At 39.9% G+C, this 27,640-nt stretch overlaps 1 protein-coding gene across 2 annotated transcripts in view; it reads left to right on the top strand.

Annotated features, from left to right (window-relative positions):
- LOC126457365 (intraflagellar transport protein 80 homolog) overlaps positions 1-27,640 on the top strand; it is a 461,822-nt gene that overhangs the window by 282,793 nt on the left and 151,389 nt on the right. For both annotated transcript variants that reach the window (XM_050093607.1, XM_050093608.1), the window contains exon 11: positions 24,488-24,635. In XM_050093607.1, coding sequence (XP_049949564.1) covers positions 24,488-24,635 — 148 coding nt within the window. The remainder of the gene's footprint in view (positions 1-24,487; positions 24,636-27,640) is intronic.

The raw sequence follows: 27,640 nt of genomic DNA, 5'->3' as shown, positions 1-27,640 counted from the left end.
TCCATCGCAGTCTTTAACACTGGTAGCATGCCGCGACAGCGTGGACGTCAACCGTATGTGCAGTTGACGGACTTTGAGCGAGGGCGTATAGTGGGCATGCGGGAGGCCGGGTGGACGTACCGCCGAATTGCTCAACACGTGGGGCGTGAGGTCTCCACAGTATATCGATGTTGTCGCCAGTGGTCGGCGGAAGGTGCACGTGCCCGTCGACCTGGGACCGGACCGCAGCGACGCACAGATGCACGCCAAGACCGTAGGATCCTACGCAGTGCCGTAGGGGACCGCACCGCCACTTCCCAGCAAATTAGGGACACTGTTGCTCCTGGGGTATCGGCGAGGACCATTCGCAACCGTCTCCATGAAGCTGGGCTACGGTCCCGCACACCGTTAGGCCATCTTCCGCTCACGCCCCAACATCGTGCAGCCCGCCTCCAGTGGTGTCGCGACAGGCGTGAATGGAGGGACGAATGGAGACGTGTCGTCTTCAGCAATGAGAGTCGCTTCTGCCTTGGTGCCAATGATGGTCGTATGCGTGTTTGGCGCCGTGCAGGTGAGCGCCACAATCAGGACTGCATACGACCGAGGCACACAGGGCCAACACCCGGCATCATGGTGTGGGGAGCGATCTCCTACACTGGCCGTACACCACTGGTGATCGTCGAGGGGACACTGAATAGTGCACGGTACATCCAAACCGTCATCGAACCCATCGTTCTACCATTCCTAGACCGGCAAGGGAACTTGCTGTTCCAACAGGACAATGCACGTCCGCATGTATCCCGTGCCACCCAACGTGCTCTAGAAGGTGTAAGTCAACTACCCTGGCCAGCAAGATCTCCGGATCTGTCCCCCATTGAGCATGTTTGAGACTGGATGAAGCGTCGTCTCACGCGGTCTGCATGTCCAGCACGAACGCTGGTCCAACTGAGGCGCCAGGTGGAAATGGCATGGCAAGCCGTTCCACAGGACTACATCCAGCATCTCTACGATCGTCTCCATGGGAGAATAGCAGCCTGCATTGCTGCGAAAGGTGGATATACACTGTACTAGTGCCGACATTGTGCATGCTCTGTTGCCTGTGTCTATGTGCCTGTGGTTCTGTCAGTGTGATCATGTGATGTATCTGACCCCAGGAATGTGTCAATAAAGTTTCCCCTTCCTGGGACAATGAATTCACGGTGTTCTTATTTCAATTTCCAGGAGTGTATGATTTCCTGTAGAAACTAAATTTTCATTTAATTCACCGGGAATGCTCAGAAAATGATTGTTAAATACTGTACATACATCTGATTTATCAGTAACATAAATATTTTTACTGCGAACTGACTTTATATCATCGACCTTGTGCTGCTGACCTGACACTTCCTTCACAACTGACCATATGGTTTTAATTTTATCCTTGAATTAGCTATTCTATTCGCACACCACATACTCTTTGCCTTCCTGATAACATTTTTAAGCACCTTACAATACTGTTTTTAATGGTCTACTGTAGCTTGATTGTGACTACTTCTAACATTTTGATATAACTCCCACTTTGTTCTACATGACATCCTTATCCCACTAGTCAGCCACCCGGGCTGCCCATCATTACTGCTAGTACCCCATTTAGAATGTTCTAATGGAAAGCATCTCTCAAAGAGCATGAGAAATGTGTTAAGGAAAGCATTGTATTTATCATCTATGTTATTGGCACTATAAACATCCTGCCACTCTTGTTCCTTGACAAGGTTTAAAAACCTCTCTATTGCTGTTGGATTAATTTTCCTACATAGTTTGTAATTAAATATGACATTGGTTTGAGTACAAAAGCCTTTTAGTGTTAAAATGTGTGCATCATGGTCTGAAAGGCCATTCATGCATTTACTAAAAGAATGTCCATCTAGTAATGAAGAATGAATAAAAATATTGTCTATGGCTGTGCTACTGTTCCCCTGCACCCTAGTTGGAAAAAACACAGTTTGCATCAGATCATATGAATTTGGGAGATCTACCAACATCCTTTTCCTTGCACCATCATATACAAAATTTATATTGACATCACCACATATAACTAGTTTCCATTACTTCCTACAAAGTGAATCAAGAACCCTCTCTAGCTTGAGCAGAAATCCTCTGAAGTCAGAGTTAGACGACCTATAAACAACAACAATTAGAAGTTTAGTTTCACTAAATTCAACTACCGCTGCACAACATTCAAATATCTGCTCAGTGCAGTGTTGTGATACCTCTATGGACTCAAATGGAATACTGTTTTTTACATACAGAGCCACTCCCCCACCCCGCAAGGATCTCCTTGAAAAACAGCCAGCTAATCTGTAGCCTGGTAAAGGAAGCCTCTGAATTGTCAGATTATTTAAGTGGTGCTCTGATATACCAATAATTTCATAGTCAACATCTATAAGCTGTCCACTAACTTTATCTCTAATACCTCCTATATTTTGATGAAATATGCTAATTTCTTCTCTACTTGGAAACATTACATCCTCAGAAGATGAGCCCATAGTTAGACGGATTTCCTTTAAGCAGGTATACCTATAAGCTGAGTTCAATCTAAAAAATGTGCACCTCTAACACCAACTACTACAGGAACTTTTCCACAAGTGACACCACCACCACCACCACCACCACCACCACCACCCACTACACTATCACCTATAAGCTTAGACATATTCTGTTGACAGTCATTGGATCTCGACCAACGCGAGCAGCAATGTTGCGATACGATAAACCACAATTGCGATAGGCTACAATCAGACCTTTATCAAAGTTGGAAATGTGATGGTATGCATTTCTCCTCCTTACACGAGGCATCACAACGACATTTCGCCAGACAATGCTGGTCAACTGCTGTTTGTGTATGAGAAATTGGTTGGAAACTTTCCTCATGTCATCACGTTTTAGGTGTCACCACTGGTGCCAACCTTGTGTGAATGCTGTGAAAAGCTAATCATTTGCATATCACAGCATCTTCTTCCTGTCGGTTAAATTTCGCATCTGTAGCACGTCATCTTCGTGGTGTAGCAATTTTAATGGCCAATAGTGTGTCTTCCGCTTCGCTGCCAGTATGATCACTGAATAAATTAATAGATGATTTTGACCCACTTACTGATTTTACATACGACCAAAATGTCTTAGGATTTTTACTCAGATAGGATGACAGAGTGTTGCTTTCAAAGTCATTGAACACTTCTCTCATTATTCTCCTTATGCTCATTTTCACTTCATTCAGCTTTTGTTTGTCAGCTAGGTTTTTATTTCTCTTGAATCTGAGATGAAGTTCTCTTAGTTTACGTAACATGGCTGCTAAACCATGGTGGTTCTTTCCCATCCTTTAAGACATTACTCAGAACATATTTGTTTAGGGCGTATTGCATGATTCCTTTGAATTTTTTCCATTTGTTTTCCATATCTTCGTCCTCATCACCGAATAATTGATACTGGCTGCTCAGATACGCTGAATCTGTATCCTGTCACTTTTGCTAAACAAAAAAATCTTCCTACCTCTCTTAATATTCTTTGTCACACCCATTGTCATAGATGCTATCACAGCCTTATAATCTATGTTAATTGATTCGATAAGTTCAGGTCTGTTTGTTGTCAGGAGATCTAAGCCATTACCCTCATGAGTCGGTTCTATAACTATCTGCCCAAAGAAATTTTTACACAAGACATCCAGAACAATGTCAAATGAATTCCTGTCTCTGGCACCAATTTTGATAGCATGACACTCCCAATCCATACCTGGCAAGTTGAAGTCACCCCCTATTACAACAGCACGATCAGGAAAATTATTATCGGTATTCTGCAACTTCTGTTTGAAGCACTCTACCACTAGAACTCCCAGGTATTCTCTAAAAGCATCTTATTACCATTTTTGACTGATCTTTAATACTTAACTTCACCGAGATTAATTCACAATCGGAAACTGTGATAACCTTGCTAGATTTTATTGAATACTTTACTGCAATAAACACACCACCAACATTGGAGACTTACCTATCCTTACAGTAAATATTCCAACCTCAATTTAGGACTTTGTTGTCTTTAATATCTGGTTTCAATTAACTTCCTGTTTCTAACATGATCTGTGAATTATAGCTTTCAGTAAATGATACTAATTCTGACACCTTTCCATGGATGTTCCTGCACTTTGCTGAAATGATATTAACCTTTTCTATATCTGATCTGTGATGATGAACGTTCTCTGAGGACATTGTGGCTAATTTATCAGGCAAATCATCTTTGATCCCGAGCGAGGGTTTCTCTAACCTAGAAAAGCCCCTTGTGCACACCATAAGTACTACGCTATCCTAGTAGCTGCTTCCTGCATGTAATGCATGCCTGACCTATTAAGGGGAACCCTACAATTCTGTAACCAATTTTGGCGGTCGAGAAATTCACATCCAGTATCATCGCAGAATCATCTGAGCCTCTGCTTTACACCTTCTACTCTGCTCCAAACAAGAGTACCGTGATCAGTCCTGATTATCATGCTACAAATAGACTCCTTAGCTTGCATCCCATGTGTAATGGTGTCTGCCTTCACCAAATGAGCCTCCACCAGAATGAGCTGAGGATGCCCTCAGAACCCAAGCAGCAGGCATTGTTCATGCTGACTTGCGGTACTGTATGTAGCCGGTTGCACCCAGTACACATAATAGCTGCCAGCAGCACCTCTTCCACAACTTGGATGAGACCTCCCAGATAGCATACTGAGCACAGACTGGCATGTTTTCCCACTTTCCCTGCTATATCCCTGAGGGGCTCCATCACCCGCCTAACATTGGAGCTCCCAATGACAAACACACCCATCCACAGTACTTGTCCGGACTGGGCAACAGGAGAGGCATCCCTTCCTGGCTCAGAGTTATCATCAACACTGGGTAGAATCTTGTACCTCTTGCTAAGGCATAGGTAGACAGCTACATGACCTGCTCTCTCTTTCTGCCTACCACCCAGTGACCCACGAACCCACCACTGTTTGCTGCCCACTCTTGAGTGAAGATGGACTGGTCAGATGTTACGTATCTGAAAATGCAGTGACACCCAGCTCACCAAGGGATTTCAACGGCACCAAAGATGTTGCAGGTCTTGTTACCAGTGCCCCAATATCACTGCAACTTTGAGAATTAGCCAGAAGCATGTCAACAGTAGCCAACACTGCTATCATCTGTTTACAGACATCAGCCAATTCTCCTTGAGTTAAAACGCAACTTAACTACTCGTATTGTTTTTACTTAATAATGGGGTTACTCATAGTTACTCATGATCTGCCACAGTGGTTGTCCTGAATCCATTAACAGTCACTGTAAATTTAACTGTAACACTAAATTAATAATTAATCTTGCATAATGTTTCAATATATTTATTATACTTTCAAAACAAAATCAAAGCATTATTACAGAAGTAAACAATACTTACAATACAAATGGAGCAGCTACATGCTCACTGCTCAAAAACCAAAACCAGACTGACTCCCTGTGCCAATGTGGCTACCCCTATATATATATTCCAAACAATCCTGAACAATATTCAGCATTGTTTAGAATCATTTTTTGATTAACTAACAATTAAAATTAACATATAAGAACTGAAAATACATACATAAACGTATGTTCACTCCAGAACAGCAAGTACAATTCTATGTTGGATCGTATTTGTGATACTATTCGAGTATAATTTTTCGAATACATAATTACAATAATGCATTTACATATTTCGTTAATTACTTGAGGCTTCCTTCATGGAAAATGTTCCCTTCATTTACAGAGCTTCTACACTTTGAGTTAAATGAAATCAACAGTTATTTTTGCAGGTATAATTTTTTCTAGAGAAGTTACATATTTTGTATGCATGTGTAATCCGAATTCATCTGGAGAATGTATATTTTAAGTGGGTCTAAATGAGCTGTTATGTTTCAACACCCCAAAAGGATTTCTGAAACTGAAAGTTGAACAAAACCTTTTCTGACACATGGAGGAACAAGCATTTTACTTATGGTATGAAATAAATCCAATATCTGATTAAATATGTAAATTAATATGAAGCATAATACAAAATTATTACTCAATAGTACAAAGATCCAGTTATTTCTTAATTATATGAGGTAATTTGCAGTACACAGACCGCTTTACAGAAAATCTTGATGTTGGCAGTTCGCAGACTGCTGTGTAGAATGGAATGCCTGAACAATGACCAATTATTCTGTTTTTCATTCATAAAGACTCTTCCGATGCTTAATTTCCATCATTACAAACATATAACTATTACTCACAGGAATATTTACGCAATACAATCATTGCTTCTTCCTTAATAGTAAGTGTCAACATATAGTAGTATTGAGACATCATGAGTGTGGTTGCAAATTGCTCATTCCTCACGATAATATGGTTACATAACAGAGCATATTTGCATATAAGTAAGTTTTTGCAACTTACGTGTAGATACACAATAAATGAATCATAAATTACTGGTACATCACGACAACAATATGAATAGGCTATATATATATGTGACAAACAGTAGTATAGTTACATTTAATAACACATAAATGCCAACTTGTTCCCTGGATCATCCTATAAAATAGGCTTTAGTCACTTAATTAAAGCTGACACGATAAGTGAGAAGGGTCTCAGCAATAGAGACATATGCATATGGACAGAGGGAAAGATAGCTTGGTACTCTGATGAGGAGTAAGAAATGAAATAGAAGATTTGGAGTGTTGGAGTTGAAGAAGAAAAGATGACAGACCCCAAAGACAGGAAACCCCCCTACCCAGGACCCCAACTGTTCCAGTACTTCACTGTGACGTCAGAGGGAGAGGAGTGTTCAGCATTCCCTACAGAATGGACTTGCCACTGCGTCACCTTCTCAGTCCCCAAAAATTAACCCCAACACTCCCTATTGACTGATCAATGAAGGGTGAACAATTAGCATTCTGCAGGACAGAGTACATGACATATATAATGCTATGTTGGTTAATTCAAGTAACAAATGCTAGATACTACCAGCTGACGTACAAGCAGTCCCTCTAATATCTGAGTTTGATCAAACATAATTAATTACAAAACAATGAAAATATTGAAACCTGTGACATATCTGACACATAAACATGGAAAAACTAAAGTGAGGTACAAAATTACTGTGTTCCTGTCATATCTCCTGCTGCTCAACCATAAATTAGTACATAAACATGAAAATATAGAAGTAAGGTACACAAATACCATACTGAATTATTACATATCCCATGTCGATAAATAAACAAAGTGAGGTTTCTCTTTGGACAGATCATCCAAGTGTTATAATGCTTATATTATGAGAAGTATTTTCTCACACATCAGTATATTTACTAAACACCATAAAGTCAAGTGTGAAAATGACAAAAAAATTATGTCAAATTTTCAAAATTAAGCAGGAGGCAGGTCTGAGACATAAAATTCAATTTTATGGATTCTCATCCAAACATCATATATGTTCTCTTCTCAACTGACTATGCATATGAAGGACCAAGGACTTTCATTAAGTACACTTAACAAAATTATTTCAAGTGGCAGCTCATACAAACAAGCAGAAGTAAGTTTGAGAGTATCTTGACGATGAGCGATTACAGAGAATTAGGTTGCATGTGACATTATATCATGATATAATTATGTTAATACATCGCTAGTTCTAATTTTGTGCATGTAAGTTGTAGATCTAATTAAAGTAAATATATTTCTTTTGAAAGGAATAGAGCATTGATGAAAGGTGGTTACTGAGAACCATGTTGCACTTGACAGTATATCATTGTGTCAAGTAGAGGTAGAAGATATTTCAAGCAGCAGCACATATGAATAAAACACTCGTAAGTTTTAGAATACAATGACAGTGGGTAATTATAAAGAATTATATTGCATGTAACAGTATATCTTTGTATTAAGTCTAGATAGACCAGATTAAACTGATGATTATAGTGTACATCGTATCATGTAAAGGTAGTTGTCAAGCAATTTACAAGAAATGGTAATTGTTAGCCTTTCAGACATCTATTTTCATGGAAAAATTATGACAGTTTTCAACTGTTGAAATGCATCTAGAAATAATGACTGTACCACTTGTAGGACCAAACGTTCTTCTTTCTTTACAAGTCAAACTCAGACTTTAGAGTAACTGAAATGACATGAACATTTCAGGTCAGGAAATCATAAGAATGGATAGAGGAATTTGCCCACAATAACTGTCAAAGGCACCTTGTTCTCGTGGCTTAGTAGTCGTCATCCCAATTTTTTCTTTCTTTCTTTCTCTCTCTCTCTCTCTCTCTCTCTCTCTCTCTCTCTCTCTCTCTCTCCCCCTTCTCTCCCTCCCTCTCTCTCTCTCCCTTCTTGTAAAGACTGAATGCCACAATGGCAACAAGCCATAAAATCAGATTTATATTGCTAAGTACCAGCAGGGGACTTCCAGAATATATACTGCTCAAGAACCAGTTGGCAGACTTCTCGTTGATCATCACCACATTAGACATGATGTAGCAACATCAGATCAGACAGTAAATAACATTGGGCACAGATAAAGGTAAATTCCAACATAGGTTAAGGTAAAGGGTGAAGTATCACAGGTTACATTAAAACAGGTTAAACATTATTTAAAAAAAAAAGTTAGTTCATCCATTCTAAAGGTGTGATCTATGCTTTTCCTCACCAGGTAAGGAGTGTCTGCTCACAACAAGCTTGGTCCCTAGTCATATCGTAGTGTGTAAAAATAGATATAAAATCGCAAATGGCGCTGTCGGATTTGGAATGTACACAAAATATAATTAGGAGAATAAAGAAACACTAAAAACTGCTCTGCAGTTTCTTGCTGTGCCCTAAGGTGGCAAGCTCTTAAACAGAAATAAATTTCTCTACTGAAGAGAATGTATCTACACTTAACTGTTACCAAAAAGTCTGCTTACCCAAAAGCTGCTGCACGAGATAACTATTCTAAACTATATGCTGTGTACCAGCACAAGATTTAAACTTAGTGCCATGATGTGGCAGTCTGACAGCAGGAAAATTGCACTAGGAAGCCACCTTACACAAGGACATGCACCAATATTTACACAAAAACAAAAACTTACAGTAATTTGCTAATCAATGGTCTACATAGTAAAATATACAGATATAGTTCACATCTATGCAGAAGCAGGTCAGAAATAAAGAACCTGAATTACTGTATATCAGTAAATGCTACTCTGCTACCACTGCTAGTGCTTCTGTTAGGCTCAGTGCCTACTGGTACATTATTAAATTCCTCCATTGAAAACTGTCTAGAACAGATAATTTGAATCCCCACTCATGATGAAAATATATTAGATCTTCTGGCAACAAGTAGACCTGACCTCTTTTAAGATGTGCACATCAAAACTGTTAACATTCACCATGAATCTGTTCTGGCAGTAATGATCACAAATTAAGAAAAAGCATAGGGCAATAGATAGAGATGCTGAATGAAATGTGTTTCATTGTCAAGAGAGCAATATGTGAAACCTTCAGTGATTACCATTGCAGAATATTGTTAAATGACCTTTCACAAAACACAAAGAAATTCTGGTCATATGTAAAGACTGTTAGTGGCAATGAAGTTAGTGTCCAGTCTCATATGGAGAAGACTGGAACTGAAGTTGAAGACAGCAAAGCAAAAGCAGAAATGCTTAACTGTGTTTTTAAAGCAGAAATGCTTAACTGTGTTTTTAAATATTGCTGTACAAAGGAAAACCCAGGAGATTTGCTCCAACTTAATTCTCGTACCACCAGAAAGATGAGTGAAATAAGCGTTAGTGTCAGTGGCATTGAGAAGCAGCTGAAATCATTAAAACCGAACAAAGCTTCAGTGCCTGATCGAATCACTATCAAATTCTATTCTCAATTTGTTGCTGAGTTCTCTTCTAACTGTAATTTATCATAGATGCCTCAAGTAAAAGAAAGTGCCCAGTACTTGGAAATAGCATAGGTCACACTCATTTACGAAAAGGGTAGTAGTGTTGATCCACAAAACTACCATCCAATATCATTTACATCAATTTTTTGTAGAAGCTTAGAACACATTCTGAGGTATCTCAAACAGAATGGCCTCCACCATGCCAATCAGCATGCGTTCCCAGACATTAATCATGTGAAACCCAACTCGTTTTTTCAAACAATGAAAAATCCAGGATGAAATGTAACAATATTATGAAAAAGAAAGTTGCTACTCAACATACAGCAGAGATGCTGAGTTGTGTGTGTGAGATGCGTTTGCGTGAGTGTGTTTGTGTCTGTAGTCTATTTTTGACAAAGGCCTTGATGGCTGAAAGCTTATTTGTTACAATCTTTTTGTCATGCCTGTCTGCGACTCAGCATCTCCGCTATGTGGTGAGTACCAATCCTTTTTTTCTCGCATGACATACTGAAAACTTTCAATCAAGGGAGTCTGGTAGATGAGGCATTTCTTGATTTATAAGAAACATCTGACTCAGTACCAAATCTACAGCTATTGTCAAAAGCACAATTATATGGAGTACCAACCAAAATTTGTGACTGGATTGAGAATTTCTTGGCAGGGAGGATGCAGCAAGTTATCTTGGATGCAGAGTCATTATCAGATGTAGAAGAAACTTTGGGTGTGCCCCAAGGAAGTGTGTTGGGATCCTTACTGGTCAAGTTGTATATTAATGACCTTGCAGACAAGATTAATAGTAACTTCTGACTTCCTTTACATGAGCTGTTATCTATAATGAAGTACTGTCTGAAAGAAGTGGCACAAAATATTCAGTCAGATCTTGATAAAATTTCTAAGTCTTGCAAAAATTGGGAGCTTGCTTTATATACTTAGAAATGTAAAATTGTGCAGTTCACAAAACAAAAACAACATAGTATTCTATGACTATAATGTCAGTGAGTCACAGCTGGAATTGCCAAACTCCAACAAATACCTGGGTATTACACTTTGTAGGGATGCAATGCACGTATGGTCAAGGGGTAGTGTCTTTGATCAGTAATCAGAATGTCCTCAGTCCCAGGTCCAAAATCCACCACCGCTTAAATTTTGATTAATAATCAACATCGCCAGCTGAAGACTTCCAGCATAAGAAGTCACCCCCCAGTCTATCAACTGCCTTGTCAAAGAGGGCAGAGAAATGGACAGAGGTTTAGGTCACTCTCTTGTCCTTGGGTTGGAAAACTGCCTCTACAAGCAGAAGAATCAGCAATGATCAATTGCATTAGGATGCAGAAGGCAATGGAGACCACTGCATTAAAGACACATGACTTGTATCTACAGGATATGTGGCCTGTAATTGAAAAAGTGTCGTAATGATGTCCCCATTGGCAAAAGATTCCAGAATAGTCCCCCATTCGAATCTCTGGGAGGGGACTGCCAAGGGGAAGTTGACCATGAGAAAAACATTGAATAGCCAATGAAAGGATAATGTTCTATGAGTTGGGGTGTGGAATGTTAGAAGCTTGAACATGGTGGGGAAGCTAGAAAATCTGAGAAGGGAAATGTGAAGGCTCAGTCTGATATAGTAGGAGTCAGTGAAATGAAATTGAAAGAGGACAAGGATTTCTGGTCAGATGAGTGTAGGGTAATGTCAACAGCAGCAGAAAATGGCATAATGGGAGTAGGATGTGTTACAAATAGATCAGTAGGGCAGACAGTGTCTTCCTGTGAACAGTTCAGTGATAGACAGCAAACAAACATTTACAACAATAGTTCAGGTATACATGCTGCAACTGTACTCGGGCTCATTCACTACCTATTTTTCAGATGGCTCATCTGCAAAGGGGGTTGGTAGTGAACGGTTGCATTTGCACCCTGCACACCTAATACTGAGTCATATATTGGCTAGCCTTTGAGCAGCAGTGAACTGAATACACAATTGTCTATAGCACAACCTTGCGCAAGATGAGGTACACTATACAAGTTCAGATTGAAATGTTTCTAACTTTGTGGCCATGGATGTTAATAATAATCGATGCAATTTGTACACATGGTGTATTGTCTCGCACCTACACACTTTCACGTTGTTCCTTCACAGTTTATTGACATACACCGGTGTCCATGCTTACACTCATGGCACTTTGCCACTCTGAACACTCTGAACTTACCACCACAATGGACGAAGAACCAATTTTTCTGCTCATATCCCCAGTCCTGAATCGGGTCCCGTGACACTACATTAATCAAAATAGTTCCTAAACATGGCCACAATTCGTTTACAATTTTTATATGATTTAAATACTTAAACCTAAATACATTATATACTTTTACACACATTTATCACCACATAATTTTATAATTCATTGCAATTTAAAAAAAAAAAAAAAAAAAAAAAAAAAAAAAAAAAAAAAAATAGAAACACTATGTAACAGAACTATGAACACTCATCAAAAAACAAAATAAGTATTTTCATGTCCATTTTGCATTACACTATTTTCACTCTGTATTTAATACATAATTTTATTCTTAAGCCCAGAAAATTAAAATCAGAACTAATTTATGACATGCTATCAGATTTACATAATGAGGAATAACTCCATGTTTTGGCACAGTTTCACCCTCAACCTTTATTTAATGAAGTCTTTGCACAAAATATGAGACATACAAATATTTGTGTGGCATTACAAAGATCGAAACTGAATGGTGTCTTCATAATAAAATAACGACTTACTTTGCAGTTGTTCTAAACATCTTTATTACTTAATTCCACTATGAAACATTTTGATTGAAGTGCACCAGCCCAACATATTATTTCTGCTGCTGTACTTTAAATTTAAATTACGAACTACTTGAAAGAGCTCCATATTATCCTCCGTTACCTTACAATGCCGATGTCGCAAGCTGAAGATGAAGAGACAGAGAAAGTGTATGAGGTTATTGAAAGAGTAATACAGTACGTAAATTGAGATGAAAATCTAATAGTTATGGCAGACTGGACTGTAGTTGTAGGGGAAGGAATACAAGAAAAGATTAAAAGTGAATATAGGCTTGTGACAAGGAATGAGAGAGCAGAAAGACTAATTGAGTTCTTAAATAAATTTCAAGTAATAACAGCTAATACTCTGTTTAAGAATAACAAGAATAGGAGATGTTTTTGGAAAAGGCCAGGAGAAACAGGAATATTTCAGTTAGATTATGTCATGGTAAGGCAGAGAATCCGAAATCAGATATTGGATTGTAAGGTGTACCCAGGGCAGATAAAGACTCAGATCACAATTTGGTAATGATGAGCAGTAGGGTGAAATTTAAGAGACTAGTCAGGAAGAATCATTGTACAAAGTAGTGGGATGTGAAAGCACAAAGGAATGGAGGGATACACTTGCAGATGTCCAAGGGATAAGGAATATCTTAGTAGGCAGTACAGTTGAAAAGGAATGGACATCTCTAAAAATGGCGGTCACAGAAGTTGGAAACAAAAACATATGTTGTTGTTGTGGTCTTCGGTCCTGAGACTGGTTTGATGCAGCTCTCCATGCTACTCTATCCTGTGCAAGCTTCTTCATCTCCCAGTACCTACTGCAACCTACGTCCTTCTGAATCTGCTTAGTGTATTCATCTCTTGGTCTCCCTCTACGATTTTTACCCTCCACGCTGCCCTCCAATACTAAATTGGTGATCCCTCGATGTCTCAGAACATGTCCTACCAACCGATCCCTTCTTCTAGTCAAGTTGTGCCACAAGCTCCTCTTCTCCCCAATTCTATTCAATACCTCCTCATTAGTTATGTGATCAACCCATCTAATTTTCAGCATTCTTCTGTAGCACCACATTTCGAAAGCTTCTATTCTCTTCTTGTCTAAGCTATTTATCGTCCACGTTTCACTTCCATACACGGCTGCACTCCATACAAATACTTTCAGAAATGACTTCCTGACACTTAAATCAATACTCGATGTTAACAAATTTCTCTTCTTAAGAAATGCTTTCCTTGCCATTGCCAGTCTACATTTTAATTCCTCTCTACTTCGACCATCATCAGTTATTTTGCTCCCCAAATAGCAAAACTCCTTTACTACTTTAAGGGTCTCCTTTCCTAATCTAATTCCCTCAGCAGCACCAGACTTAATTCGACTACATTCCATTATCCTCATTTTGATTTTGTTGATGTTCATCTTATACCCTCCTTTCAAGACACTGTCCGTACCGTTCAACTGCTCTTCCAAGTCCTTTGCTATCTCTGACAGAATTACAATGTCATCAGCGAACCTCAAAGTTTTTATTTCTTCTCCATGGATTTTAATACCTACTCTGAACTTTTCTTTTGTTTCCCTTATTGCTTGCTCAATATACAGATTGAATAACATCGGGGACAGGCTACAACCCTGTCTCACTCCCTTCCCAACCACTGCTTCCCTTTGATGTCCCTCGACTCTTATAACTGCCATCTGCTTTCTGTACAAATTGTACATAGCCTTTCGCTCTCTGTATTTTACCCCTGCCACCTTCAGAATTTGAAAGAGAGTATTACAATCAACATTGTCAAAAGCTTTCTCTAAGTCTACAAATGCTAGAAACGTAGGTTTGCCTTTCTTTAATATTTCTTCTAAGATAAGTCGTAGGGTCAGTATTGCCTCACGTGTTCCAACATTTCTACGGAATCCAAACTGATCTTCCCCGAGGTCCGCTTCTATAAGTTTTTCCATTCGTCTGTAAAGAATTCGCGTTAGTATTTTGCAGCTGTGACTTATTAAACTGATAGTTCGGTAATTTTCACATCTGTCAACACCTGCTTTCTTTGGCATTGGGATTATTATATTCTTCTTGAAGTCTGAGGGTATTTCGCCTGTCTCATACATCTTGCTCACCATATGGTAGAGTTTTGTCAGGACCGGCTCTCCCAAGGTTGTCAGTAGTTCTAATGGAATGTTGTCTACTCCGGGGGCCTTGTTTTGACTCAGGTCTTTCACTGCTCTGTCAAACTCTTCACCCAATATCATATCTCCCATTTCATCTTCATCTACCTCCTCTTCCATTTCCATAATATTGTCCTCAAGTACATCGCCCTTGTATAGGCCCTCTATATACTCCTTCCACCTTTCTGCTTTCCCTTCTTTGCTTAGAACTGGGTTTCCATCAAAGCTCTTGATATTCATGCAAGTGGTTCTCCTTTCTCCAAAGGTCTCTTTATATCTCCTGTAGGCAGTATCTATCTTACCCCTAGTGAGATAAGCCTCTACATCCTTACATTTGTCCTCTAGCCATCCCTGCTTAGCCATTTTGCACCTCCTGTCGATATCATTTTTGGGACGTTTGTATTCCATTTTGCCTGCTTCATTTACAGGCAATCATAAAAGTTGGAAGGAAAAACATGGGTACAAAGAAGGTATCAGCACAGAAACCAAGGGTAACTGAAGAAATACTTCAGTTGATTGATGAGAGAAGGAAGTAGAAAAATGTTCAGTGAATTTCAGGAATACAGAAATACATCTCACTGTGGAATGAAATAAATAGGAAGTGCACTGAAGCTAAGATAAATGGCAGAATGAAAAATGTGAAGAAATCGAAAAAGAAATGAGGATCAGTCACGGTAAAGCAGGTGGCAGACTGCAGTTTATTGATAGAGTACTGGGGAACTGCAAGAAGTATACAAATGAGATTAGTTACAAATCACACGTGTGACCCATTCTAGAATATTATTCAAATCTATGGGACCTGTACCAAAAATAATTATATGGGGATACCAATGTATACAGAGGAAGGCAGCACAAATGGTCACGCTTTTGTTTGATCCATGAGAGAGAGTCACAGAGAACTCGAAGAAACCGAGTTGACAGACTCTTGAAGACAGACAAAAAGTATCCTGAGATAGTTAAAATGGTTCAAGAACTGGCTTTAAATGGTGATTCCAGTAATATAATACAAACCGTTACATATTGCTCATGTATGGATCATGAGGCCATGGTGAAATCAATTACAGCAGCACAGAGGCATTTAACAATCATTCTTCACACACTCCATACGTGAAGAGAATGGGAAGAAACTCTACCAACTGGTACAGTGGGGTGTACCATCTACCATGCGCTTCACCATGGTTTGTGACATATAGATGTAAATGTATATATGTATAACACAAATTTTTAGCACACTGTTCATTTTTTTCTCAAACATATACAAGCTAATACATTCTCTCAATTCATTACAGTACTCTTCTCACAATGAACAGTTGATTCCATGAGAGCATTAACAGTAACATCATAGCACAGAATGTGAATGTCAATTTGACAGTCTTGGTTTAAAGTTTTGAATACTAATTATATTACACTGTGCTTTGCCTTCAAAAGTAAATCTCAGCATTGTTTAGTTTTGGCTTTTATTTCTGAACTGAAGCACTATACTCCTTCCTGGGCTGGCAATATATGGAGCGTACACAAACTCCCATGCAGATACTTCTTCCCGCATGGTTACTGTGAGCTCCATCTCACCTTGATAACACACTTTGTCCCTTGACATGGCTTGTCACATGAAAGTAAATAACAAATCAGCACAGTACATGTGCTATCATATGTCATATTTCATTGTATTGTTTTATCGTTTTTGAATATCATTCTTTGGAAAAGTAGCCATCACTCTTCCAGTGTGTTGTATAACATCACATATTGTCCCACTTAGGTGGATGATCTTATGACAAAGTCATTTATTATGCTTAAGTGATATATTAATTTCTGCAAATAAGTAATAACTTTCACAAGTGCATAATATTTTATCACATTACTTGCACGATAAATAATTACAGACTTTTCTGTAATTTTATTTTTTGGTCCACCTGCCACTTTTAACAGAGTTATCAGCACTGTACCACTTTGTGTTGCTGTTACATAATCTGCTTCTCACAGCTACATATTCTGTAGACAGCCAACACTAGAACTGATTATTCCACCGCTTGAAGGCTACACTGATATTTTATTCTCTCACACCATGGAGCTGGGAAGGAAAGGGGCGGGGGGTAGCTAGGTATACATGGGAGGAGAGAAGAGCAGAGTCTGGTGGAGCATACATGGACTAGAAGGTAACAGGGAAAGGCTGCCAGCTGCAGCTTCAGGGTGATGTGGGGTTGGGGGTTGAGAAAGGGGAGCGGAAAAGGAGAGGAGCAGAGAGGCAGAAAGACTGGTGTATGTGTTGGGAGAGAGTGGCGCACAATGAGGGTGAGGGAATGTGAATTTGGAGGAGGGCATTGGACAGAGGAAGTGGAAACTGTTGGGTGGAGGTTGTGGGGCTGTAGGTTACCACAGGTTGAGCCTGGAATAATTTTGGAAGTGGAAAATGTATTGTAAGGATAACAGGATAATTCCCATCTGTGTAGTTCAGGAAAGCTTGTGGTGGAGGTGAGGATTCAGATGGCCTGGACTGTGAAGCACTGTTTGAAATCAAGTATGTTATGGTCTACTGCATGTTGTGACATAGGGTGGTCCACTTTGCTCTTAGCCACAACTTGGTTGTGGCCATGCATTCTGGTGGTCTGCTGGTTGGTAGTAATACCAATATAAAAAGCTGCATAATGATTGCTGCTGAGCTGGTATATGACATGGCTGCTTTCACTGGTGGCCTGGCCTCTGATGGGGTAGGATAAGCATGTGACAGGATTGGAATAGGAAGTGCTGGATGGATGGATTGATTGGGCAGGTCTTGCACCTGTTTCTCATGCAGGAATATGATCCTTGAGAAGGATTGGAATTCGGAGTGGCATATGGATGGACTAGGATTTTGTGGAGGTTGGGTGGGTGACGGAACACCACTTTAGGTGTGGTAGGCAAGGTCTTGGGTAGGCTGCCCCTCATTTGAAGGCATGTTGATAGGTAATCAATGTCCTGATGAAGGATATAGTTCAATTGTTCCTGTCTGGAGTGTTATTGGGTGATGAAAGTGCACTCCTTTGTGCTGGTTCTTGGGGTGTGGGAAATGGCATGGGAGATCTGTTTGCGCATTGGGTCTGGGGGATAGTGCCTGTCTGCATAGACCTTGATGAGAGTCTGAACAAAGAAGTTCTTGTCACAGCAGGTATCCTGGCCCTGGGTGGCCAGACTCTGTGGGAGCGATTTTTTGGTGTGAAACGGATGACATTTATCGAAATGCAAGTACTGTTGATGTTTGTTGGCTTTAATGTGGACAGAAGTGTGGATGGAGGCATCAGAAAGGAGGAGGTCAATGTCCAGGAAGGTGGCACATAGGGTTGAGGAGGACCAGTTGAAGCAGATGGGAGAGTAGGTCTTGAGGTTGTGGAGGAATGAGGATAGGGTGTCTTGGACCTAAGTTCAGATGATGAAGATATCATCAGTGAACCTTAACAAGACCACAGGTTTTGGGAAGTTAGGAAGTTTTCCTCTGGATAGCCCATAAATAGGTTGGCATAGGATGGTGTGATGCAGGTGTCATTGGCTGTGCCGCATTTGTTTATATACCTTGTAGTTGTGTTAGGATAAAGTTAGTGAGTTGTATGAGGAATGAGATAGTGGGTTTAGAATCTGAAGTGGGTTTGACAAGGTAATGTTCAGTAACAGCAAGACCATGGTCATGAGGGATATTGGTGTATAGGAAAGTGTCATCAACAAGGGTATGTAGGGGTGCGGGGGATAAAGGGGTGGGGATGGTGAAAAGTCGGTGGAGGAAGTGGGTGGTATATTTGAGATAGGAGGGCTAGGTTTTGTGGAATCGGTTGGAGGTGTTGGTCAGTGGGTGCACAATTAATGAGCTACAGGATTGTTGGGTTTGTGGACTTAAGGGAGCATGAAAAAGGTGGTGTATGGGGTGTCATATAGATAAGGAGGGAAGAAGATTCAGGGGAGAGGTCCTGTGAAGGCCCTAAGGCCTTAAGCGAGGATTAGAATTTATGTAAGACTTCTGAGATGGGTTCACTCTGGCAGAGTTTAAAGGTGGACAAGTCAGACAATTAGCAGAAACCTTCTGCCAGATAGTCACTGTGGTTCATCACACCAGTGGTGGAACCTTTTTTCCACAGGTAGAATTATTATGTCAGTATGTGTTCTTAGGCTGTGTATGGCTATTCTTTCTTCTGCTGAAAGGTTGGTGTTCTTAGGAAGAGAAGTATGGTGACACAAATTTGGAGGTGAGGAATTCCTGCGGGGTAGATGGTGTAGATGGTTAGGTGGGTAACGGGGGCCGCATTGGGGAGAGGGGGGGGGGGGGGGGGGTTGTGGTCGGATGGCAGTATGAACTGGGAGACACAGGGTTCAATTTTGGGATTTGGTTGGAGGGATTGGTGGCAAGGAAGTGTTTCTGTTGTAGGGATCAGGTGAAGGAAAATAAGTCTTTTAAAAGTCCATTATGATCAAGTTTGGGTGCAGGGCTGAGGGCAAGGCATCTGGATAGGATAGAAACATCTATGGGCCTGAGGATTTCAGTGGAAAGATTAACAGCAGTGTTCCAGGACTGTTTTGACTCTGGATTTTGTGGAGTGTTGGTAGGGATTTTTGGGAGATGTAGCAAGCTGAAGAGGTCAACTAGGCTGGGGCCGGGTGCTGTGAAGAGTTGACAATGAGGAACACTGTGGATACAGTCGGGGTTGGAAAGTGGAGCCCCAAGACTGAAGTAGGATGTCAACAGATTGGATAACTTATGGAAATGTTGTCTGTAATGCTCTTCCAGGTGCTTGGGGGGCAAGGGATTCAGTTTCAGGAATGTGATATACACTGAAGCACCAAAAAAACTGGTATAGGTATGCATATTCAAATACAGAGATATGTAAACAGACAGAATACGGCAGACAGATAGAATATGGCGCTGCAGTTGGAAGTGCCTATATAAGACAAGTATCTGGTGCAGTTGTTAGATTGGTTACTGCTGTTACAATGGCAGCTTATCAAGATTTAAGTGAGGCTGATCATGGCGTTACAGTCGGCACTCGAGCGATGGGACACAGCATCTCTGAGGTAGTGATGAAGAGGGGATTGTGTCTTATGACCATTCCAAGAGTGTACTGTGAATATCAGGTATCTGATAAAACATCAAATCTCTGACATCGCTGCAGCCAGAAAAGATCCTGCAAGAACGGGGCCAACAATGACTGAAGAGTATCGTTCAACATGACAGCAGTCCAAACCTTCTGCAAACTGCTGCAGATTTCAATGTTGGGCTATTAAAAAGTGTCAGGATGCAAACAATTCAATGAAGCATCATCGAGATAGGCTTTTGGTTTCGAAGGCTCACTCATGTACCCTTGATGACTGCATGACACAAAGCTTTACGCCTCACCTGGGCCCATCAACACTGACATTGGACTGTTGATGACTGTAAACATGTTGTCTTATTGGACAAGTCTCATTCCAAACTGTACTGAGTGATTGGACATGAATGGTATGGAGACAGCCTCATAAATCCATGGACCCTGCATGTCAGCAGGGAACTGTTCAAGCTGGTGGAGGCTCTGTAACTGTGTGGGACGTGTTGAGTTGGAGTGATGTGGGACCCCTGATACATCTAGATATGACTGTGACATGTGAAACGTACGTAAGCATCCTGTCTCATCACGTGCATCCATTCAAGTCCATTGTGCATTCCGACAGACTTGGGCAATTCCAGCAGGACAATGCAACACCCCATATGTCCACAATTGCTACAGAGTGGCTCCAAGAACACTCTTGTGAGTTTAAACACTTCTGCTGGCTGCCAAACTCTCCAGACACGAACATTATTGAGCATATTGGGGATCCCTTGCAATGTCCTGTTCAGAAGAGATCTCCACCCCCTCATACTCTAATGGATTTATAGACAGCCCTGCAGGATTCATGGTATCAATTCCCTCCAGCAATACTTCAGACATTATTTGAGCCCATGCCATGCCATGTTGCAACACTTCTGCTGCTCACAGTGTCCTACATGATATTAGGCAGGTGTACCAGTTTCTTTGCTCTACAGAGTATGTGGTACGGATTGCACAGCAGCAGGATCTTGTGGAGAGAACAGAGGTGGTTGTTGGATACCTGTGCCATGGAGATGTGTTTTTGCAGTATCAGCTTTGTGAGAAACAGAGACTGTCAGAATCTGAAAAGAGGAAGGTCATTGTGAAAGGAGGGGTAGGATCCAGAGTAAGGAATTTTTATGGTTGGTTAAACAATTTGGGGGGATTCCTTGGCTTAGGCAACATTCAAGGAACAGTACATGGGTCTGGTTTTAGCGAGAGGAAGGGACACTTTTCTGAACTAGTTCATAAAGTTGGGGCGTAGGTCCAATGTGCTGGGGATGGCATTGGGGAAACAGGAAATGACATAGGAAATGGATGAATGAAGGTGTTAGGTGGTTGTGAGGGGAGCTGGATACCAGAAAAATACACATATAAATACTTTAAAACGCAAATACATAAAAATATGTACAAGTACTTACAAATATGTAAAAATGCACAAATAAATGTGTGAAAAATGTAAAAATATGTGCAAAAAATGTATGGAACAAATGAGCTGTGGGAATATGCACGTACTGGGATAAGGGAAGTGAGAGTGGGGAGAGGAGATTCGTTAGGACAATGTTGAAAAGTTGGTGTGGCTCAGGTACGTGTTGAGAATAACATGCAAAATTATCAAAGGGCAGTGGGGGAAATGGGATGAATAGGAATAATTATAGTTATCGGCAGGAAGAATTTGGGATATGAGAAGCTGCACCAACAATGTGCATGTTCATGTTGCCGTGTGTTCTTGTGGATGAGGCCATTGATATAGTGAGCTTGGCTGTCAGTACTTGTACGTATATCAAAGTAACTCTAAATATGGCTACAGGACCTTCAGTTCTACTTTTATTACTCATATCTTACGGTTATCACAGGAGTGGGCCAAGAAGCTTTAATCTAATTAATTTCTGTTTTATTCTTGTAAAAATTAAACCTGTCCCACTAATCAACTGTGTAATAATCTAATCTCTATTGAAAATGACAAAACTTGATTGGTCCATGTTAGATTCTGAAATTTTTTTAGCCTCTAAACAATAGATAGCGATTATTTTTCAGTTGCTGAGTAATTCAACTCATGCTAACTGAGACTTAGACTGGTAAAGGCTATATTTCTATGTTCACCCTTTTGTGGACCCTGTCATGGTCATCAGAATTTAACGGGTTGCCACATGACAATAATGAACAAATCTGAACAGTGGGTGCACTATCCTATATGATAATTCATTGTACTGTTTCATTGTTTGTGAGTACCATTTGTCTGAAAGGTAAAACTTAGGGTTACACATTACCATTCCTAAGTGATATGTAACACCACTCCTGCTCCAGCCCCAACTGTGCTCATCCTGCATCCACACCCTCTTCTCCGTGGTCTCCGTCTTTCTCTGTTCTATATCCGCCACCCATTCTAAATCAGTCCTTTACGTCACCAAGCACTAGGGCCAACTACCCCTGCCTGCACCAATGGCACATCCATATCCCATGCCACTGTTGCCTCTCCCTCCCAGCTGTCAGCCTCACTATACCAAACCTCCATTAACCAAAGTACTTTAATTTTGTGTTAACTTGATATCACTGAGAGAGCATTTATTTCCCAAATAAAATACATTTGTTGTCCTGCTAGTGATGAGTTGATATCCCATGGTAATATGCATTTATATAAAAACAGAAATAAGTGTATGACGTTCAACTGCCTAACCATCCCCAGCCTTCCATGTTCTCAAACATTTTTGATTAGTTAGCCTATAACAGAATTTTGCACCACTTCACTGGCAATATCCTTTTGACAGCTGGTCAGTTTGCCTTCTGTTAAGGTTTTTCTATAGAGATTGCAATGTTTGTTTGCACTGGCTCTCTTATGGGAGAACTAAGCAAGGATATCATCAGCTCACATTATCTGTGCCACTGACAAGACCATAAAATTCTGTTTAAAAAAAAAAAAAAACACAAGACTGTGTTAAAAATGATATTACAGAAATGAAACTTAATTCGGAGTGAGGAGACCTTACATGTGCTGCCCTGAAAAGTTCAATATTTGGACTAGATCTGTTCATTACCTACCTACTTTACCTGACAAGAAAACTGAAGTGCCCAGAATGGGAGGAGAAAACAAAATACTGATGAGCTCAGGGCATATCTTATGTTACTTCAGAGATTACAAACTCTTGCTGGCAGTAGAGTAACTCAGCATCATGCCAACAGATCATAGACACACGATGTGTGCACGAGCATTGCCCAGATAAAAGATGACACACAATACTGTCACACAAGAAGTAACACATAAGGACATGGAATGTACGTGATATACTGTTAAGCTGGCACAGTTCTTTCAATGACTATCAGCTGTGACCTGAAAGCATACCTGATGGATCCTCGCACCATGGTGCCAGGAGTAACACCACTGTGCCTCTCCAAAACATTGGAAGAATGAGTCTTCTTGCCAGGTCTCTGCCATACTTGCCAGTGATGGCCACCAAGGGCAGTGCTAGACTGCAGTTAATCAATGATCACAATGTGACACCATTCATCTGCAGTCCTGAACCTAATGTGATGCCATTAATCAGCAGTCTGTGCTTTCTGGTCACAACACCGTTCTAAATGCAGTCATCTGCCTTATGGTGTTGACAAGAGCCTACTTGTCATATGATAAGTAACTAGTCTGGCTAGTCTCCAACCAATGGTGAGGGAGACCATTACTTGTTCCTGGATTGCAGGTGCAGATGTGAAGGGGTTATGATGTGCATGGTGCATAATATGGCAATCTTCCCTTGTGGCTGCCAGATGGCTTGACTGGAACTTTGATGATGAGCCCTCAAGTTTCCATTCAGTCCAGTATTGGGCCACTGTGACATCTGAATACTCCAGAAATCGGGATATTACATGTTTCGACCAACCAGCCAAATGCATATCGACAGTGAGGTCCTTTTCAGTATCAGGCAGTGCTGATTGCTCTGTCACAAACAAATACACAGCATCTCCATGTTCTTCACAGTGATCACTCAACATCTGATGTGATTCACACCCCTTATATACCCCAACAGTCTTGGTGACAGCACTAAACACAAACAACACTAATACCCTCTTGTGGCTATTCAACCTGGTGCAAAGACTTGCAGCTCTAATCCCTTATCTACCTACCTACAGTGTGAATGTGTACAATGTGTACAAAGTTACCTTGACATCCTGCCATATCTTCTGGGTGCTTCACTTTTTTGGTCAGGCACTGTATGTTCAAAAGCAAATCATCTCATTCTCATTTAATTTCTGTGAATCACATGAACTAGTGACCACATGTCAAAATGGTTGGCTCAGCAAGAACAATGCTGTTTCTTCTTTCCATCCATGTATAAACAGATGTACTGCTTCACATCCAGTGTTGTTAACAGAGGTGGTGCACTTACAGAGGAAGAAACCCAACTGCTCTTTCCATACTTGAATTCTTTTTTACAATTGTGTATGTATAATATGTCCTTTCCACAGTTGTGTTTGTTATCTTCCATTGCTAATACTGTTATTTACAACATTTCTTACTAAATTAACCATTGTATCTCATGCACAATTTGTGAAATCAAACACTGAAGCTCTATGTTCTGTTTAAAGGATCAATGGTCCAATGTCTGAGGTGGAATTGTGATGCCAACATTTTGGCTGCCATTCAAGATACAAGACTGTCTGTCTGGTATTATCCTCCTGTTTTGCACATTGATAAGAGGCTTGTTAAGAAGACAGTGTTAGTAAAAGACATCAGGTGAGACAGACATTTTTGAGAAATGTATTTGTTAACACTATGTTTAATGCATTACTATTTCAAGTTAATGCATATTTTATTACTGTATTATTTTCTTTAAAATTTTTATTTGTCTTACGACACTCGATAAGGTTTCAGTACTAGTGTAAAATATGTTAATTAGAAAATGTTTAAATTGAAACCCAAAAGACTATTATTTCTTTCTTACAACAACTGTCTAAAGACTCCAGATGTCACTTCCTTTTTTCACCATATCATTTTTCTTTCCGTAGACTATTTCACTCTTTTCCTCTAACTGTTTCAACTTTTGAATGATGATAGTTTGAAAACAATCATTTTGAAAACATGTATTTTATCCGTCTTTTTTTTCCATGGTTTTCTAGTCAGTGGTCCATGGTCCATCAGCCATTTGTTCCAGAATAATTGTTTTTACATACAGTTTTTAGGGTTCACTGATTTGACTTAATTTAAATTTCAACAAACATTCAGCATTTTATTGACACTCTTTTAAGATGGGTTTATAGGACTTCTTATGTTTCTATCATAAAGGACTTTTACTGTTGTTTCAAAGATATTTTGTTTATTCTAACCACACTCAGATTTCACTGAAAACGGTAAGGACACTGATGATGAAACTGTCATGTGCCATAAACACAAACCATCATCATCATATAGTTTACGGGAGTGCCACATGAATTTGATGTAAGTGATACTGCATTGAACTGTGACTGTGCCAATCTTACAGTACTTCTGTACAGTTTTTGAACTTTAGTACAACACACAAAACAGTAATTTGCACATTCTACTTAAATCAGTAGACAGGGCGTTCTCATTGACAAATTACTTTAGTTTCAGACTCAATTGCATTACACATGATGTCACAAGAAATGCTATAATAAGGGGTCTGTCCCGAGACTTAAGACAAGAGACTGCCTAAAGTATACATCCAAGCTTGACATTCTCTTCATCAGCGTTGTTCATCTGGGCTCATGGAATCATCTGTCTGGCATATTCCTTGGAGCTGTGGTTGGTGATGATGTCTGTGTGCACTTATTCTGAAGTCATAACATTTACTGCTGCACTGCAAAGCCACCTGTAGCCCAATGAATACTTCAGACAGAAGGTGCACAAGTCCAAGCTGAAACAAATATAATGTTCAATACATAAAAAAACATGGGTTTACAGAACAACATCTTACGTAAGATTAATGGCTACAAGAGCAACACTATGACTCACTAAGTTTACTTACTCATACCTAACACTGAGGGAGCAGAAATGTTAGCTTGGTAACCTTTGCATACACTTTAAAATTTCTGTGATCTCAAACTTTCCGCTCCCTTTTGACCTGCCACCCGTGTGAATGAGTGAACATAACTAATTTCTACATTTTTATATAACTACCTAAATTATTAGAATATAATAGAGGGAAACATTCCACATGGGAAAAATATATCTAAAAACACAGATGATGTGACTTACCGAACGAAAGTGCTGGCAGGTCGATAGACACACAAACAAACACAAACATACACATGAAGTTCAAGCTTTCGCAACAAACTGTTGCCTCATCAGGAAAGAGGGAAGGAGAGGGAAAGACGAAAGGATGTAGGTTTTAAGGGAGAGGGTAAGGAGTCATTCCAATCCCGGGAGCGGAAAGACTTACCTGCTTGTGTCTGTGTATGTGCGGATGGATATGTGTGTGTTGGCGAGTGTATACCCCTTTTTTCCCCCTAAGGTAAGTCTTTCCGCTCCCGGGATTGGAATGACTCCTTACCCTCTCCCTTAAAACCCACATCCTTTCGTCTTTCCCTCTCCTTCCCTCTTTCCTGATGAGGCAACAGTTTGTTGCGAAAGCTTGAATTTCATGTGTATGTTTGTGTTTGTTTGTGTGTCTATCGACCTGCCAGCACTTTCGTTCGGTAAGTCACATCATCTGTGTTTTTAGATATACCTAAATGATTATGTATATTATTCCTTTCTTCATATATATAATGCCTTGTTTGCTAGATCTAATCTATTCAAAGAAAGGCATCAAAGAATCCTGTTTCAGCATGACCTTAACACAAAATTACTATCTTTCTTTTCATAGCAATTATTAATGTGTAACTTTATATTTGTCTGCAACTGCCTGTAGTGTGTTGCTGGTTAAATTAATTAAATTATTGTATAAAATGGTAATGAATCATCATCAAAAGAACCAGTTCCATTATTACAATTAGCTGCTAAGGAGTGTTGGAAGAAGGGGATATTGATTCATACACCCAATGCCTTGCAAAAATCTGACTGCCATTTGCTATCATAGATTGATATTTTATCTGCAAGAAACTTCGAGAGATCATGATGGGATTATGTGCTAACAATCCATAGGCACGCATTATCTTCTTTCCCTTTTACACATACAGAGCAGTAATACTATCTAAATGCGTTTGATATTCACTAAATAGACTGGAAGTCATCTGTGGATATAGTGCCATACAAAACTTACATAAACTACTCTTAATATAGCCACCCTGTAGAAAAATATAAATCTCTCATATGTAGATATTCAAATAAATGTTCCCTTAGAAAACTTATCATACTGTAGTAAAGAACTTAAAGTTGTGCACAAATTTTAGTTCAGGTGGGGTACATGAATTCTGAATGTTATTTTAGGGACAGGTATTGTTTGCCTCAGAACATAGCTTATGTAAGATAGAGACTCAGGAAGGATTTATGGTCCTTTGCATCTTACTGCCATTTACATTGATAATCATCGTAACAACATCAACTATCCAAGTAATTGTCTATGAAAACAAATTTCCTTGTTATAAGGGATACTTTATAGTTCAAACAATGGAAAATCCAGAATGGAATATAACAATACCAGAGAAGGAAAGTTGCTACTCACCATATAGTGGAGATGCTGAGTCATGGTTAAAAAATAAATAAATGGATCCTTGCTCCTTCCATCTGTGTCAATACAGAAAGGTTTCCTTATCCCTAGCCAGATCCCAGCCCACATACTT

Source organism: Schistocerca serialis, chromosome 2 (assembly GCF_023864345.2).
Source record: "Schistocerca serialis cubense isolate TAMUIC-IGC-003099 chromosome 2, iqSchSeri2.2, whole genome shotgun sequence".
NCBI classification, from domain to species: domain Eukaryota; kingdom Metazoa; phylum Arthropoda; class Insecta; order Orthoptera; family Acrididae; genus Schistocerca; species Schistocerca serialis.
This window is presented reverse-complemented; position numbering and strand designations above follow the sequence as displayed.